The sequence below is a fragment of the Chrysochloris asiatica genome, unplaced genomic scaffold (genome assembly GCF_000296735.1).
Source record: "Chrysochloris asiatica unplaced genomic scaffold, ChrAsi1.0 scaffold00046, whole genome shotgun sequence".
Classification (NCBI taxonomy): Eukaryota; Metazoa; Chordata; class Mammalia; order Afrosoricida; family Chrysochloridae; genus Chrysochloris; species Chrysochloris asiatica.
The window spans coordinates 4,664,807-4,684,513 of NW_006408564.1; the positions used below are offsets into that span (position 1 = coordinate 4,664,807).

General features: G+C 38.2%; 1 protein-coding gene across 1 annotated transcript in view; it reads right to left on the reverse strand.

Moving 5' to 3' along the window:
• The window catches only part of ERC2 (ELKS/RAB6-interacting/CAST family member 2), a 1,669,968-nt gene that overhangs the window by 844,086 nt on the left and 806,175 nt on the right, over positions 1–19,707 (reverse strand). Inside the window, exons 9-10 of the mRNA XM_006862059.1 lie at positions 12,619–12,759; positions 9,511–9,651 (exon numbers count right to left, since the gene is read on the reverse strand). Of these exons, the coding sequence (XP_006862121.1) occupies positions 9,511–9,651; positions 12,619–12,759 (282 nt within the window). The remainder of the gene's footprint in view (positions 1–9,510; positions 9,652–12,618; positions 12,760–19,707) is intronic.

The following is a 19,707-nucleotide window of genomic DNA, read 5'->3' on the forward strand; positions in this document are numbered from 1 at the left end:
TTGAGACATATTGTCAGGAGGGACCAGTCACTGGAGAAGGATATCATGTTTGGTAAGGTGGAGGGTCAGAGAAAAAGAGGAAGACCCCCAACGAGATGAATTGGCCAAGGGGCAGCATGGATGGACTCAAGTCTGGCAACAGTAGTGAGGTTGGCCCAGGATCAGGCAATGTTTCATTCTGCTGTGCATAAGGTTGCTATGAGTCAGCACCAACTCGATGGCACCTAACAACAACATACAATAAAAAAAGGAGCGCTGGTAGCATAGAGGTTACAAATCAGGCTACTAACCTGAAGGTTGGCAGTTTGAAACTACCAGCCATTCTGCAGGAGAAAAATGAGGCTTTCTGCTCCCCTAAAGATTTACAGCCTCGGAAACCCTGTGCAGGGTCACTATGAGTCGGAACTGACTCCATGGTACTTAACAACAACATACAATAAAAAAGTATAAAAAACAGTGAATAAATAGAAACTCTTTGGTAAATTGTACTAAGACAGTAAGTTGATTTTTTCTTTTTTTGTAGTAAATCAAAACGACATCTCACAACACATTTCTGTAGATAGAAACTTGTTGTCGTTGTTAAGTGTCAGAGAGTCTGTTCCAACTCACAGGGTCCCCATATAGGGTTTCCAAGGAGCACCTGGTGGGTTAGAACCACTCATCTTGTGGTTAGCAGTCCAGTGCTTTTCCAACAGTACCACAGGAGTTAAATTGACTTAAAAATCGGCACTATTAAACACTGGTGAGTGTCTATTCTTGAAACCAGAGGATAACTTCTAAGCAGAAGCGCAATGAGGAAATCCCTAGATAAAAATTATCTCTGTATAAAATTATAAAGTTAAGTAAAAGTTTGTCAAAAATCTGAAAAAGATTCCATATAAGATATAAGATAATGTATAGAAATCAATAAACAAAACACTAAGTTCAAAAGCAACTGCTCACAGGACTTAAACTTACTGAAGAAAAACACGTGACTAATAAATACATGAAAAAATCAACCACATAACTAAACACAAATTAAAAAAACAAATAATTTCTACCTAAGTATTTGTGCAAGATAGGAAAAATGATGTTTCTCAGTGTTCTCCAGGAATGGCAGAAGGGCCCCCTGGAAAGTTCAGGAAAGAACCTGCAGTGGGGAAACCTTTCTGAAACGCAAAACAGACGGAACAATTGGACCTATTTAAAATCTTTGCCAGAGGAATGAATTATATGAAAATAAATAGGAAAGTGTGGAAAGTAATATAGACAGATGTTCTTCAGAGTATTATTTATAGTGGTCAATAAAGAGAGAAAGAAGAAACCCCTGTTTATTAGGAAAATAAGTAAATACTAGAGAAGACTATAAAATTTCAATCAAATGGTCTAAAAATAGGGTATAAAACTGCATAAATACTTGGACACATGTGGTAAAAACAACAAGTATGGCAGATAAGAAGTTAAAGGAACAGAAAAAAGAAATGGGAGGAAAGAGAAGGAAGGAGGAAAGGACAAAAAGGTAAAGGAATGAAGGAAACAGGAGAGAGCAGGAGAGAAGGAGGCAAAGCAAGAACACAATAAAAAGATGTCTGGGTAGGAAAGAAACGCCAATGTTCCTAATGATTCTCTCTGGGCAGTGAGAAATCCTGTTATTTTTATTTTCTCCTATGCCCTCCCATATTTCTGCAGATTCTCTCCTGTAACTATATATTATTTTTATAACTAGGAAAAACATAGTCACTTGTTAAAAGACTACTATGGATATAAAATTCATCATGCGGCATCTCCATCAGTTCAAAAAGACTTGGAGCCCGCAGACAGTGGGAGGTAAAATAATGGAAGTTTGGCTATATTCCCAGTTTGCCAAAACAATGGGTTAGCTTCATTAATTTAGGAAGAAAAAAAAATGGTTTGATTAGTTTTCTAATAGTCACCTGGTGGACTACAAAGTTCGCTTTTGCATACTGAAGCCCCTTGTGATTTTCACAAGAAAAAGTCTGATAAGTCCCATGTCAGCAATATATCTGATAACAGTGTAAAAATTAACAGAGCTATTTCTTTGGTCCTACCTTCCCTGACAGGGATGGTGAACTCCTATCTCTGCCTTGGTAAATCTATGTGGCTTGTGGGAATGACATTCTCCCCATCTGTCCTGAGCAGACTCACAACCTGACATACTTAGGTTTTCTTCCCATCCTTAAGTAGTAAGAATAAAATAATTTCACTGGGATTAATTTATGCCTTTTTAAGAAGCACTAAAGAAAACATACATCCTTCCCAGGGTTGACTGTCAAGTTTAAAGATATTCCGATTTTATTTGTCTTTCTCCACCTCTCTGCTCTCTTGAGTCCTCTTGTTAACATTTTCATTCAGAAGAGAAAAATAATGTAGAGTCATTATTTTTGCTGCTCTAAAATCTGTATTAGTAAATCTGCTGCACAAGACCTTTTTAAAGTGTAGAAGAGCAAAGATTTCAGCTTGAGGACTAAGGTATGCCTGACCCAAGCCATGGTATTTTCAATAACCTCATATGCATGCAAAAGCTGGACAGTGAATAAGGAAGACCGTAGAAGAATTGATGCTTTTGAGTTATGGTGTTGGAGGAGAAAATTGAAAGTGCCATGGGCTGCCAAAAGAACCAATAGATCCGTTTTGGAAGAAGTGCTGCCAGAGTGATCCTTAGAGGTCAAGATGGCCAAACTTCGTCTCTCATACTTGGGACATATTGTCAGGAGGGACCAGTCGCTGAAGAAGGATATCATGTTTGGTAAGGTGGAGAGTCAGAGAAAAAGAGAAAGACCCCCAACGAAATGGATTGGCCAAGTGGCAGCATTGATGGACTCAAGCATGGCAACAGTAGTGAGGTTAGTCCAGGATCGGGCAGTGTTTAATTCTGCTGTGCATAAGGTCATATGGGTCAGTACCGACTCGATGGCACCTAACAACAACAACAAAATCCATATTGAGAAATGAGGTAATAAAGAAACTCCACTAGGATTTGATGAATTCTGTTTGCAGAAACATAATTATTTTTAAGAACAGGATGGGTTTTGAGTTTAACTAGGTACAGTAGGTATCTTATGCATCACTCTACTCTAGAGCAGCAGATGAGCAAGTAAAAGTTGCCAGCTGACTCATTTCCTTTATTCATGTTAGTCCTTCTTCATATGATGGAAATTTATAAATATGAGCTAATTGGAATGCAGGGTAACACAGATCACATCAGCCAAATGACACAGCCTGGCTACCTTAATGTAATATTTCTACCAGTGAGCTACTTGAGTTGACAAAACACAAAAGACTCTTCTTCAATAAAGCAAAAGAAACAACTATTTTATATAATTACACACCTGTCATTAGGATAAAAAGAAAATTTGGGCCATTTTATGAGTATTTTTCACTAGTTTCCTGCTTCATTATTCCAGTAACTATAATCAGAATTCTTACAATCTGTTACTATGGAGGCTGTATTTTGGGTTGTTCTCAAATAACTTGTTTTTAACTCATACAACTATTTTCCAATCTCAGCAAGCATAACACTATTTTAAACTCTAACTTTATTTTAACTTCTATCGCTGGACTACAATATACAGTGTTGTTGTTAATTACTGTTGAGTCAGTTCTGACTCATAGCGACCCTGCATAGGGTTTCCAAGGTTATAAATCTCTGTGGGAGCAGAAAGCCTACTTTTCTCTCACAGAATAGGTGGTGGGTTCAAATTGCCAATCTTGCGGTTCACAGACCAGTCCTTATCTTATGAAGTCACTGCGCTCCAAAAATATAGACTGTTGTTGTCAAGTGTCGTCAAGTTGGTTCCTACTCACAGTGGCCCTGTATAGGGTTTCTGAGGAGCACCTGTTTTGAACTGCCCATCTGTGGTTCACAGTCCACTGCTGATTGTACAGCGCCACACCAGGAGTCTGCAGAATTTTATTATTTAACTAATGCTATCCCTTTGGTCATAGATAGGTCTACCATTGCCTATAGGATCTAAGACAGAATTCCACGAGCCTAGATCTGCCTTTGACCTGTTTATATAGGCTGAGGATGGAAATTAAGAAGGAGGTAACATCAGAGCTGGCAATATTTCCTCCAGTTATTTAAATTTGTTAAAAATGTTACATTAAAAAGAAATGGCAGAGACCTCTTCACAGGTCATTTCTTTTGACAGAATGAAAATAGGAAGAAACTCATAAATATTTCTAAAACCTGCCCATATGACACATAGTGACATGTGGTCTAACGGATCCTCATGCTTTGATATGTTACAGCGGGAACTTTCGGAAACGACTTACTGGGTTGTACATCTGATTGAATAACTGCTCAGCTTGCTACATTGCAAAGTTGGGGTGGCATTGAAGCACAGACAGGGAAAGAAGGAAAGATTCAGAAAAACAGCATTAGCTCAACAAATCCAGTGCATTTGCACAGACGAACTGGTTGTTAAAAAAGAAGAAATTTTAGTTTCTAAACATTCCACAGAGCAAGTGAGAGGCTCTAGGGCAATACAAATGTTGACTTTGGCTCCTAAAAAAGAATAGCTGGAATAAGAAATTTAAGGTTTGTGTTACTTTCCCTTCCTCAAGTTAAATAACCCATGAAATAAAGAAAGCTGCCCACTTTTGATGATACATGAAGTGCTGGCCTCTAGCAATGAATCAGAAGAAGTACTTTTGGCCAAGCCTGCAATTTATTACCTGAACTTCAAAGATGGTAATAATAAAAGATTAATTAAATCTTATCATTGAATTTATAGCTCTTCTTTTATATTAACACAAGCCTGAATTTTCTATTCAGTCTAACTTCGGAAAAATATAGATCAGCAAACAGCAGGTTGGTTAGCAATAGCAAAGTATCAGTAAGCAAGACATTATAGGATTAACAATAAATTGAAGAAAAAAATAAAGGAATCCAAAATATAGGATTACCCATTGTTACATCACCAGTGTATACTGTTAGTTCACAATGAACAAAGAGTATTATTTGCAAAGACTTTCCTATTATGTTCCAAGTACTTTGGAATCTCTCCTCTCTCTTTTGTGTAGAAGATTCAAATGTTTATGGATTCAAATGTATTACATCGTATTTCAACAGTGCACTTCCAATTTATATTTCTTAACTAGCTGCACCATTAATTTGGGACTCAATATCCAGGTATCAATCTTTGCTCTGATTTAAGCTGCAAGATAAAAGCCTTTTAAGAGGCTGAAATTCTTGTTCTTCAAAGAAATAAATGATAATTTTATCATGATTCAAACTAAATAACATAAATCATAACATTTTAAATGACAGCTGCTTTCAGATGATTTCCAATCATATGGGATGCATTTATCTGTAAATCTGGACCTGTAAACACTCCTTTGAGACACAAAGTAATAACTAGTCAGTTTCTCTCAACCCCTGGTGTGTCTACCATTGATGAATGCATTTTTCATACTAGTAGTTCATGTTACCTGAAAGTTGTTGTTGTTAAATGCCGCTGAGTCACTTCTGACTCGTAACGACCTTGTATAGGGTTTCTGAGGAGTAGCTGGTGGGCCTAACTGCCAAACTTGTGTTTAACAGTTCAGCACTTACCTTACTGTGCCACACCAGGACTTCATGTTACCTGATCAGTGGTAGCAGTTGTGTGCCATGGAGTCACTTTCAACTCATAATGATCCTATATAGCATTTCTGAAGTTGAAATCTTTACGGGACTAGAAATCCTCATCTTTCTCCTAAGGAGCAGCTGGTGGATTGCACATGCAGACCTTACAGTTAGCAGCCCAATGTGTACTCCACTATACTACCGGGGCTCCTTATGTTCCCTGATGAGTATCATTTTATTAATCTCACTATTTTTCTTGTGTTTTTAGGTGCCATGGAGTTGGTTCCGACATATAGTAACTCTCCATAGGATTTCTGAGGCTGTAAATCTTCACGGGAGAGGAAAGTCTTATATTTCTCTCTTGGACTGGCTGCTAGATTTAAATTGCTGACTTTGAATCCAATGTGTAACCCACTATGCCATCAGGCTCCTTTAGCCTCACTCTTAGTATGACAATTTCCTCATATATACACATTTGATGGCATCACTTTAAATAGGTGGAAGGGAATGAGCAAGGAATAGTTGATGTTCTGCCTATAACTAGTTTCCAGCACAAAGTAACTGGACATGACTTAACATGATGCAGCAAAGGGGTAAATGTGACAATTGATGTCAATGTTCACCTCACCAATGTCAAACATTGTTCAAAAGAGTGAAATATATTTAAATCACCACTTGGATCCCACTATCACTTACAGACAAGGTTCTTCTTCTGATGAACACACCTATGATGAGGTGTAGATTTTAAGGTGAAAATACTGAGGTGCTCACAAGTCTCGAGCAAAGACTTGTGTTCACTGGTAATTCATGTTGTATTTATGACTTAATAAAACTATTACATTTTCAGCTTTCATTTAGAAAACTTTGGCTCTAGTTTTCTAAAACACTTTTCTATTTTATTCATAAGTAACGTAACACACTCTTTTATTTAAAAAGAGGCCCAAACATGCCTTTTACTTTTATAACTTCTAATTTTTCCAGGAGCAAATACGTATTTTTCTGTACATTCATACAATGCTGTCTTAGATTTTTCATATAGGTCCCAAATTATTAAGGTGATAGGCACTTGAGGTTTTAACAGAACTATTTTTTTAGAGCAAAAATTAAAAACTATTAAAAACAGTATTTTAAACTTCTGAATTTTGCTGATGACAGAGCTAAAATCAATAAAATAGCATTTTTGCAATTTAAGTATAAAATAGTAAAATTATAATTACTCTATTTAATCTCACTGTAGTATGCATTTAGGTGATAGTATAAACACATGTCATTTATATACTTAAAAATAACTTTACTTTTCTTACATTCAATAGGTACATTACAGAAAGACATATATATTTGCTAGTTTAATTCTGGTGGAGTGTCTAAATACTAACATGCTATTAGGAATAACCCTAAAATGTCTTAGGATTTTGGTCTGTGAATTTCAGTACCTGGCATCTAACTTGAGAGTCTAAGGAAACCACAGACACTAAGTGATCTTTGGACAATCCAAAGCTGTGTCAGAGGACACTAACACTGAGTTGCATCGATACTGACTAATTAAACTAGTCAAGTCATATACCTGTAAATTATAAGCATAAGTCTGGGAGCCTCTTCTAGTTACTAGGTATTTAAAACTCCATAGATGACTTACAGTATAGAGGAAGGTGTGCCATATGTATCTGTAAAGAGAGTAAACCTGGTGCCCTGGTCTCCATAAAGGGTCCTCAGGGTTGATGGAGGGTGGCTTCCATGCCCAGTTCTATTTGAGGTCCTCTCTCTTTCAGATTCATCACACTGTGACTCAGTTAACACAGCGCAAAGTTCTGCCAGAGGGAACCAATACATGTTTCTCTTTTGCAAAATTATTTGTTGTTATTAAGTGCCCTTGAGTAGGTTCCAACCCATAGAGACACTGTATGGGGTTTCTGAGGAGGGTCTCGTGAGCTTGAACCGCTGATCTTGCAGTTCGAACTGACTTTGCAGTCCAGCACATTAACCCAAAGTGCCACACAAGGACTCCATAAACCATATATTAATTAAAAGTAATTTGGAAGGTTTTTCCTTGATATGCAGATATATGTGTAACATATTGTATAACACACTCATGTACCTATCAATAATGTATATCATACACCCAGTGCATACATACTCAAATCAGTCTCTGTTAAAACAGTCTCAAACAAAAAAAGAAAAGCAAACCCAATGCTTTTGAGTCGAGTCTGACGAATAGCACCCCTGTAAGAGTCCTGGTGTGGCACTGTGGGCTAATGGGTCAAAATGCAAAGTCATTTGAACTGCAAGGTCAGTGGTTCAAGCTCACCAGCTGCTCCTTGGAAACCCTATACAGGATCGCTATGGGTAGGAATTGACTTGACGGCACTTAACAACAACAACAGGACAAAACAGAAAGGTCCTATAGCAGACTGTCACATGATTCTCCCACGGAGCAGCTGATGGGTTTCAACCACCAACCTTTTGGTTAGCAGCTGAGAACTTTAGCTACTGTGCCACCATAGAGTCCTCAAACAGGCAAGTGAAATCCTTATCTTAAGATTCTTGCTCACCAAAAGACTGCTTGAAGTAAATGAGATCTTGAGAGACTTGGGAAATCGATTGTGCAACAGGAAAAAATTATCTTGCTGTTTGTTAGAAAGAAAGTTAATCTATTTATCTATGTTGTTGCTGTTGTTGTTAAGTGTCTTCGAGTCGGAGCCGACCCATAGCGACCCTGTACAGGGTTTCCGAGGGTGTAAATCCTTACGGGAGTAGAAAGCCTCATCTTTCTCCCGCGGAGCGGCTGGTAGTTTCGAACCACTGACCTTAAGGTTCACAGCCCGATTCGTAACCACTACGCTATTTATCTATAGGTCTGTACTAATACATAGACTTTACTAGTAAGAAGTTTCTCATGACAAGTTCATAATTTTGTGTGAGTGTGTGTGAAATAAGAAGAGCAAAGGCACATTTCAGTGACATATGGTATGAAACAAAATGTTATATGAAATTTTAAAACACTCAGAGTAATTTCTCCACAGATACATGTTTCTTTCAGATCTCCGATAATCCCTGTCATATATTTTCATAACTCCAGCAAATAAATCCCCATGCTAGTGTGCTAAGCATTATCTACAGTTAAATTTTATTATATGCTTTATTTGGTATTTTAGATTCTTATCATTTCTTTTGCTTGGGTTTACAAACTGCTGAAGGGAAACAAAATGCTTAAACTCATAGTGTTATGAGTTTTATGTGAACAATGGTTGCAGACGTACCAAACAACACAGGGAAGAAAGTCAAAGGAGCAATGCATGACTGGAAATATACTCCACAAAAATGCCCAGGGCAGAGTAAACATGTCAACGCTACAATGTAGAGATGCCACTTTCTTTCCCTAAGTCTTCTATATGAGCAAGATTCCTTATCTATCAAGGTGGTTTTTGGTCAAGTGTAAATACTCATCCTACAGATATACCAAGGATTTGACTTTTTTTTAGTGAAAGTCTACAAATTTCAAATTGCCAGGAAAAGTTATTGCTAAGTTCCAATACAAAAAAAAAAAAAAAAAATCAGATCAATTTCTGAAAGGATTTTATCAGTGTCTAATGGGCCCCTCGATTCTCTGGTTTGTTGTAAACATTTACACTTATCTTTTTTGATAGTTGAGATTTGCACAGAAAGTAGCGGCTGGTTTATATAATGTTTCCATTTTCACTACATTATTTTTTAATCTATTTTTCAAGTTTTCTTCAGACAGGAAACCTAAGATAATTTTTCAGGTCCACAGACAGATTTGATGCAGACTTCTTAGGAATAGTTAAGAGGGTCTAATTCTTTTATCAGCAGACAGCAAAAGATAAGGGGTTGATTTCTTTTGAAGAAAGTAAAAAAAAGTTTCTTCCTTATCCATTAAAAAAATCATTTAAAAATTAACATTGTTTTTCTTAGACTTCACTTACCTTTTTTAACTGTGCTTCCAATTTGCTACATTCCTCTTTCTTTTGTTCGATGGCTATTTCTAGAGATTTTAATTTGGAATCCCTTTTCAGCCCTGCTGAGGCTAATGAAGATGCATGTTCTTTGAGGTCAATTAAACTAGACTGAAAGGAAAAGAACGCTAGTAAGTAAAGCACTGCAATTTCTACTAGCAAGGTCTTCAATTTGAATACACTGATTCAATACGTAGCAATAAAGTGTATGCTAGACAGAAAGGGTAAATATAGTCTTACTAAGGTAACAAGAGTTAGCGCTGGCCAGGAAATTAAAGTTGGCCAGCTTACAGGATCTAATTGCAGTAGAATCTGATGTGACCCAATGGTGTGGTCAATAAATGCATGCCTCAAGTCTCAAAGTCAGGGTGATGATGTCAGTCCCAAGATGGTCTTTATATGTCACAGCAAAACAGACACTCCAGCCTTCTGTTGACATTAACTACTGTCAGGCCACATGGATTCTAAGACAAATACGAACGAAAATACCAACTTTACTGTTTTCTCTCCCCAAAAGGAAAATCAAGTATAAAAGAGGCATCCCACTGAATTTTTTTTTTTTTTAATCAGGCTCCATTTCTTCCCTTTAACAGAAAAATGATGACGGGTTTCTCAAGCATCTTCTGGAGGGTCAAAGATAAAATCATGTAAAAATTAAAGGTGGCTCTCGTAAGTCCAAATTAACAATACAATAATGAATCTCCCCAACTCAAATGTGGGGTTACCTAAACTGTTCAATTTATCCACTAGGTCTATAAATCAAGAGCTTTTCTGTACAGTCTGAACTCCAAAGACTAAAGAAATAAATACTTATATGTATTATTGAACATAACTGTTACAGAAAAAAGCAATGTTCATCACTGAATATGAAACGGTTAGCAACGTTTAACTATGCAAGTAAAATAATCAAGGTTTACCTCACATCAGACATTGTGCATTTCATTTATATCATGTGCAACACCTTGGGAGATATCATTTACTAACGACTTACTAAAATCTCAGTAAATTATGTTGCCTAAGGATGTGTGCCGGGACTGCTTCCTGGGCACTGGATGAAGCTGATGCAGACTGCCCTGCCCAGAAAGGTGCTCCGAACAACCCTCTGAGAGATCAGCTAGTTATGATCATTTGTTAGGTAAGGGAACTGAGGCGCCAATAAGTTAAATGTAATCTGTCCATCAAAGGGAGATACAAATCTCAAACCTACAATTCCAGAGCTCTGAACTTATCACTTCCACACACACACACACACACACACACACACAAAAAACACCTTATAATCCAGTTGTTTCATATTTTGTCAGGATCAGTATGTATGACTACCTCAACTAAATGATAAGCTCCTTGTGGACAGAAACTGTGTTGTTCTTCTTCATATATTTTAAATTACCCAGTGTGATGATCAGTCTATTCTCAACTTGGCTAGACTAGAGTTCCAACTTATTCAATCAAACACATATCTTGGTGTTGCTGTAAAAGCATTTTGTAGATGGGATTTTTCATCTGCAATTTACTGACTTCAAATAAAAGCAATTGTCCTCAATAACTAGGGTAGACCTGATGCAACCAATCGAAAGGTCTTAAGAGCAGAGCTGTAGAAAGAGTTCCACCAGTGAACTGAGCATAGGTACTAAGAGGCTTCAATAATTTTATGGAAAAATTCCATTATTTCTTAATTTGATTTCTCCATGAACTTTTTAAAGGCCTGTCATATATCTACCTCTATGTTCAATCTTCGATTCTGTGTCTGGTGGAACTAGCCCAATGTCAGGGACGTTGTACATACACAATACATATCTGCTGAAGTGTTTATCTGAAAGTCATACAGCCTCAGCATTATTTATGAAATTATTTTCATTTCACACTCATGGTGCACCATGTCACCTCTTCTCAGTTGGAAGCATATATGTTGATTTTAAGATACAATACACAAATAACATTTGAAATCAGAGAAAACTACTACAAATGGGGTCAAAATTTCTGTACCTTTTGTTTCATGCAAAGCCCATTAATTATAGATGATCCAAGTCACAATAAAGCAGTAAAATAGTAGGAAGAGGATTGAAATGTTTTCTTTACATATGAAAGAAATCATCCCTTCTTTATAAAACATGAGGGACAATGATTTTACATCTCCGTGTCCTTTAAGTTCCTCTTACTCACCAACTCTGCCTATCTTCATCTGAATTCTTAATTTAGATACTGCTTTGATTTATTTTAAATGATCAAAAAATCAAAGAAATGCGACAATCAATCCTGCATGGCTGGGACATGGTTAACTGTGTAGCAACACAGCCTGATGAGACCAAAGGGTCCACCAAAGTGTGACAGACACAACTCTGGACAATAGTACTATCTCAGAGTTGTAGAGAGTAAATAAAGTAAAATGCTTCCCTGCCTCACAATCTTCTCCACAAATACGAAAAGGGGGAAAGAGGCATCCCTTGGAGAATGGGTATCCTCTCCATAATCCTTATGGAAGAAATCTCTTTTAGATTTCACTGTTTACCATCTAATAGAGGTAAGATTTGCATTCCATGTCTGCATTTGTAATAGCATGGAAATTCTGTTTAAAATCACTTACCATAATGTCAACATAACATTCTGGAAAAGCAGGCATGATGAACATACACCTTTATATCCAACTGATACTAGAGCTCTGAACTCCAGGTGAAGGTTCATCAGCTTGAACAGCACAGATGAATGTAAAACACCCCGCACAAGAATCAGCTGATGTTATTATCAAAGTACTGATACTGTTTTGTTATCTCAAGCAAAGGATCATGGGAATTTGAACAAATATTGATTCCTCTATGTCACACAAATATGTGTAAGATATAAAGAAAAGCTTCAAAGAGTCACATTTTGTAGAGTTAGCAGAGCAGAGAAGATATACTTAGAACATCACCCTTAATGGGAGCTACAAGAAAAAAATTCTGTTGAACTTAGAAAATTTTACATAAGAAATGTTATCACATTCTCTAAGTCTTCACACTAAGTCTCTCAGGACTGCACTGAACGTGGGCTCATAAGGTTCATCTGCTTTTGCTTTTTTTTTTTTTTTTTTTTTTAACTCACCTCTTTCTCAGTCAGTTCAGCTTGTAAAGCATTGACCTTCTCTTTCAGGTCTTTGTTCTCCTTTCGGAAGGATTCTATCTCTTCTAGTCTTTCCCGATCATCTCTCTCCCGTTGTTCTTTCAAGCGCTCAATGATTCTCTCCTGTGAGTGAATTGTCACAAAAGAAGAGACAAGAACCCATCACTGTACATACCAAAGCATACCACAATAGGTAATAATAAGCAGTGAACTTAGAAAGAAGCAGTAAGTATAAGAAATGCTCTACAGGAAATAATACTCAGAAGATACTTAAAATTGGGTTTGAGAAAAGAAGCTGCATATAACTACATTTGGGAAAGACCGTCAACATAGTTTGGGGTTTGTTTTAAAAAGCTGGTCTTGCAGAGTTGCTAGGAGCCTCAATGTTCAACCTCTGAGGGCCTTCTTGGTTCAACAGTGGTATCTGGAAAACTTCTAGAGCAGTTCCAGAAGAGGGAGGCACTATCAACAAGACTTGAGAGTTTCCAGTGCCTTGTAGGGACAAGAAGCAGCAGACAACTGAGATCTTGGTTCATCCTCCTTTGCTTGAGCATTCCATTTAGCTTCAAAGAACCTCTCTTGATTTCTGAATACTCTCCTTGACTACATGACGGCTACAGAGAGGCAGGACACAGGTCTTCTAGAATGTAGGAATGAGCTCACATTTGAGACAAAACAAAGAATAAGTCTACCGTGCACACAATTGCCTATGGTACCTGGAGATTTGTACTTCCATGGTTTTTCCAATGGCTTCTTGGCAATTAGGAAATACACCTAAACACTGACAGAATACAAATAAAGTTCCAACAACAGCTTACCATTGTTGTCCTCCTCATCTAGTCCAAATCACAGCTGTGAGGTCACAGCCAGTGCTCTGGGGACAATGAGGATGGGGAAGAATCCAGGATCATAGAGGCCACCTAACTCACCTAAGGTGACCCAGCTCCTAGACAAACAGCTTGGCAGCCAGGTCTCACAAGTTCACATTGCCACAAATATATCTTGGTGTCATTTAAGGAGAGCTAAGGACTCCTGGTGTGGCGCTGTGGGTTAATGCACCACACTGCAAAGCCATTTGAAATGCAAGGTCAGCAGTTCAAGCGGATCAGTCACTCCTCAGAAACCCTATGCAGGGTCACTATGGGTCAGCACCAACTCAACAGCATTTAACAACAATGACAAAGGGGCTCTGGTACCAGTAAAAAAATCAAACAATGTATTGTGCTAGGCAAATCTGCTGCACAAGACCTTTTTAAAGTGTTGAAGAGCAAAGGTGTCAGCTTGAGGACTAAGGTACGCCTGACCCAAGCCATGGTATTTTCAATAACCTCATATGCATGCGAAAGCTGGACTGTGAATAAGGAAGACCATAGCAGAATTGATGCTTTTGAGTTACAGTGCTGGAGCAGAATATTAAAAGTACCATGGGTTGACAAAAGAACAAACAGATCTGTGTTGGAAGAAGTTCAGCCAGAGTTGGAAGAAGTTCAGCTCCCTGGAGGTCAAGATGGCCAAACTTCGTCTCTCATACTTTAGACATATTGTCAGGAAGGACCAGTTGCTGGAGAAGGATACCATGTTTGGTAAGGTGGAGGGTCAGAGAAAAAGAGGAAGACCCTCAGCAAGATGGATTGGCAAAGTGGCAGTGTCAATGGGCTCAAGCATGGCAACAACAGTGAGGTTGGCCCAGGACTGGGCATTTTTTCATTCTGCTGTATATAAGGTTGCTATGAGTCGGTACTAACTCGATGGCACTTAACAACAGCAACAACAACAACAAAGGAGCTCTGGTAGCATAGTGGTTATAAGTTGGGCTGTTAACCTCAAGGTCAGCAGTTCGAAACTACTAGCCCTTCCAAAGCAGAAAGATGAGGCTTTCTGCTCCTGCAAAGATTTACATCCTCAGAAACCTTATATGTGGTTTCTATGAGTTGGAACCTACTCCACAACATATAAATAACCAACCAACCAACCAGATAACCAAGAGTAGGCAAGGATGGTTCAAACTGCAAGGTTGGCAGTTCAAGCATAACAGCCACTCCTCAGATACCCTATAGAGGGGTCGCTATGAGTCAGAACCGACTCAAACGCACTTAGCAAAAACAAGAGTATGGAATACTTAAACATGATGAATCGCTCTGGAGTACTATCAGATAAAGTCCCAGAAGATGAGCCCCTCGGGTCAGAAGGCATTCAAAATACTAGTGGGAAAGAGCCGTCTCCTTTAAGTACATTTGACCATGATGACAAGAATGAAGGGACTATTTTGGGACCTTCATATGTGGATGGGGCACAATACAAAATGAGAAGACAGAGTTGTAAATATCCATTAATAATTGGAACATGGAAAGTACAAAGTGTGAATCTAGGAAAACTGGAAGCTGTCAAAAATTAAATGGAATACTTAGATCTCGATCTCTTTGGCATTAGTGATCTGAAAGGGACTGTAATGGCTGTTTGGAATTTGACAGTCAGATACTATGCTGAGAAAGACAAATTGGAGAGGAGTGGCATAGTATTCACCATCAAAAAAAAGTATTTCAAGCTCTGTCTTGAAGTACAATGCTGTCTGTGATAGGATAATATCCATATGCCTGTAAGAAAAACCAGTTAATACCACTATTATTCAAAATTTGCCCATAAACCACTAAAGCAAGTGAAGATGGAATAGAAGATTCTATCAACGCCTTCTGTGCAATATTGATCAAAATTGTAATCAAGACATGTTGATAATTACTAGTGATTGGAATGCAAAGAATAAAAACAAAGAGGAAGCATCAGTCAGTGGAAAATATTGCCTTCATCATAGAAATGGTGCTGGGGATTGCACTTTGATAGAATTTTGTGAGACCAATGACTTATTCATTGCAAATATCTTTTTTAAAACAAAGTAAAGACAACTATGTACATGGATTTCACCAGATGAAACACACAGAAATCAAATTAACTATACCTGTGGAAAGAGATGGTGGAAAAGTTCCATATTACAAGTATTACAAATATTATAATGAAATATGCAAAGAGCTGGAGTAAAACACCAAAAGAAGAGAATACGGTCAGCATTTCTCAAGCTGAAAGAACTAAAGAAAAAACACAAGCCTCAGGTTGCAGTATTAATGGAGTCTATGGACAAAATGGAGTCCTGGTGTGACACTGTAGGATAAACACTTGATGGAAAGGTTGGTCTAAAGCACAAGGTTGGCAGTTCAAACTCACCAGCTGTTCCCCAGAAACCCTATACAGAGTCGCTATGAGTCAGAAATCACAAGAAGTCACTTAACAATATCAATAAGGGCAAAATACTGAATGATGCAAAACGTATCAAAAGAAGAAGGAAGAGATACACAGTCACTGTACCAAAACGAAACAGTAGCCAACAATTTCAAGAGGTAACATCATAGAGAGCCAATGACACAGTAGTAAGAAGTCCAAGGTGCACTGAATTCATTGACAAAGAACAGGGCTCTGGAATTGGTGGAACACAAATTGAAATATTTCAAGAAACTTATACAACACTGGAAGCACTCACTCATCTATGTCAAGAAATTGTAAAGACAGCTACCTAGCCAACTGGTTGGAAAAGATCCATATCTGTGGTCATTCCAAAGAGAAGTGACCCAACAGAATGTGGAAATCATTGGACAAAATCACTAATATTACATACAAGTAAATTTTTCCTAATGATAATTATAAAATGGTTTCAAAAGCACATTGACAGGGAACTGCAGAGATTCAAGCTAGATTCAGACATGGATGTAGAATTAGCATATGATTTCAGATGGATCTTAGCTGAAAGCAGACAATACCAGAAAGATGTTTACCTGTGCCTTATTGACTATGCAAAAGTTTTCAAATGTATGGATCATGACAAGCTATGAATAATATGAAGGAGAATGAGTATTCCAGAACACTGAATTGTGCTCATGAGGGACATGACCAAGATGCGGTTGTTGAAACCGAATAAGGAGACACCGAATGGTTTAAAATCAGGAAAGGTGTGCACTAGGATTTTATTCTTTCACCATGCTTATTTAATCTGGATGATTCGTAAATAATCTGAGAATCTGGATTATATAAAGAAGAACATGGAATCAGGACTGAAGGAGGACTCATTAACAACCTGCAATATTCAGATAATACAACCTTGCTTGCTGAAAGCAAAAACAACTTAGAAAACTTACTGATGAAGATCAAAGACTACAGCCTTCACTACAGCTTGCATGTCAATGTAAAGAAAACAAAAATTCTCACCACTAGCCCAATAAATAGCATCATGATAAATGGAAAAAACATAGACATTATCAAAGACTTCATTTTGCTTGGATCCACTATCAACACTCACAAAAGCAGCAGTCAAGAACAGAAACAACATATTGCATTAGAGAAATCTGCTGCACAAGACCTCTTAAAAGTGCTCAGGTGCAAAGATATCTGTTTGAGGACTAAGATACATCTGAACCAAGCCATGCTATTTCAACAGTCTCATATGCATGCGAAAGTAAGGAAGTCCATAGGAGAATTGATGCACTTAAGTTAGGTGTTCAAGAACAATATTGAAAGTACCATAAAGTGCTAAAGAACAACCCCATTTGTGCTGTAAGAAGCAGATTCTAAAGTCAGGTGTTTCTTAGAAAACAAGATGGTAAGACTTCATCTCTTAGACTTCAGTCATATTATCAGGTGGGACCAGTCTCTGGAGAAGGACATTATGCTTGGTAAAGTGGAGAGTAAGTGAGCAAGATGAAGACCTCCAAGGATATGGATTGGCACAATGATAGCACCAATGGGCTTCAGGGTGACAAAACTGCTGAGGATGATACAGGTGCAGGCAGTGTTTCCTTTTGTTTGTGTATGATTTGTCGCTGTGATTCAGAACCAGCTGGATGGCACCTAAAAACAACAACAACAGCAAGAAGGACCTTCCCCCCCTGGACTTTCATACTAAAATGAAAACACTATTTTGATAGAAAGGCTTTCTAAGAATGTGGGACCACATTGATATTAGGAGACCAGGATGATACAAATGACTAATGCTCAGCTACTAATGGAGTGTTTCGAGTCCATCCAAATGCACTTCAGAAAAAAGTCCTGACTATCTGCGTCTGAAAAATCAAACAGTACAAACAGTGTGGAGCACAGGTCTGCTCTGACACACAGGAGGTCACCGTGAGGAAGAAGCGACTGGGTAACACCTGGTGCGGATATCACAATCACAACATTCTTTTTTGAAATTTTAAGGGAAAATCCCATTAGGGTAAATCTTGAATTAGATTTCTGAAATTAGTTTCAACACATCTCTGAAGCTCATTTTGGTTGGCCATATTAAAAAATAATGGTGTAGCAATTCATCCTTTTGCTATTGTTGTCGTTAAGTGACACTGAGTCAATTCCAACTCATAGCAACCCTACATAGCATTTCCAAGGAGTACCTAGTAGGTTTGAGCCACCGAAGATGCACTTAGCAGTTAGTGCTTATCTTATAGTGCTATACCAGGACTCTGATTGCACCTAATGATCCTGAATTTATGTTTTATTTGCTGATAAGTACACAGTATAAGACTATGCCTAATAAAAAAATAAATAAATAAAAAACAGTCCCTAATACAGAGGTAAGTTATTTTACACACTAGAGAATGAGATTTAAGATTCCCTAAGGAAGCAACCATTCTACTCCAATAACAATGATTTATGTATCTAGTGCTTTCAAGGGGAGGAAAAAAGTGTACTATTACTCTTTTGTAATCATTTAAAGATACTTTAAATGAAGTATATCATTATAATGGTTGGCGGGGGCAGGGAGGACAGTGATGAAGATATGATTCTTAAAACTGCCTGTGTTTGTTTCTCCTTGATTCCAGTTATGATATTATTTTACTCTATCTGTGGGAAGGGGAGCAGAAGACACTGTGATCTACAAAAGAAGGGAATGGCCAAATGGCATGGGATGGCAAACCTTGAAAAGATTTTAACTATTTTAGCAGCTGTACCCTCCCTGCCTCTTGCCTAAATTCACTGTAAAAAGTTTCGCTGATTGGCCACCCAGCCCTCTCCACTCCATCACTTCTACTGCAGTAGAGGGCCATTCCTAAAGTCTCAAATTGACCATGTCACCGCAGTATTTGGAGACTGTCCCAGGAAGGCCTCCAGCCAGGTCGTGTGGCATTTATTCCCACTCAGCACCCTCCATGGTCTCCTTACATACACATCCATCCTTCCTCCCAGCTTAGCTTCCCAGAAAGAAGCACCACATTGGATTGCACTTTCTATCCCAGACCTGGGCAAAATCTCAGGCACCCCACAGATCATTTACATGGCTAAAGAAAGGAATATTTTGGGGTACCACTGAGTTGATTACTACTCATAGTGACAGAGCAGACATGCCCCACAGTGTTTTCTACAGGTAATTTTCTACAGGTAATTTTCACACAGAGCCAAAGGGTGGGGTTGAACCACCAATCTCTGAGTTATCAGCCAAATGCTAAACCCATGAACCAGCAGGACTCCTTAGATGAAAGAAATAAAAGCTCTAATTATTGGCCATCTTGCCTCCAAGTGGGCAGCAATACAACAAGACACGCATGGTAACATCCCCAAGTTGTTGGAGTCATCGGGAAAGCAGGTTGATTTGTTCTGAGCACTTGTACTATCAAATGGGCATTGATGACAAAAAAATCAGCAAGCACCATGATGCTTTTAAGTGTTATTGATGGTTCAATACTATAGCATACTTCTCCGTCAATCAGAAAACTAATTTAACTGTCAGCCGCACAGGGCCAGATGTCAGAAACATGTGTTAAAAGGCCCTAATATGCCATGATCTCCTTGATTAACAACTAACTTGCAGAAATTCCAACAATGTGTTCTTGTTTTAGACTTATTTGCATTGGCAAGTGTCCCTCATGCACTCCTCTGACTCTGTACCGGTCTAATCTATTTGTGCTTTATCACCGGGCGGGAGCTGAACTACAGTGGTCTCCAGCTCTGCTATCTGGCTTTCTCAAATGCTTATCTGCTATGTGGCTACAGCAAGGCTTGTCGAGACCAGCTTTATAAATTCCCTGGGTTCCGACG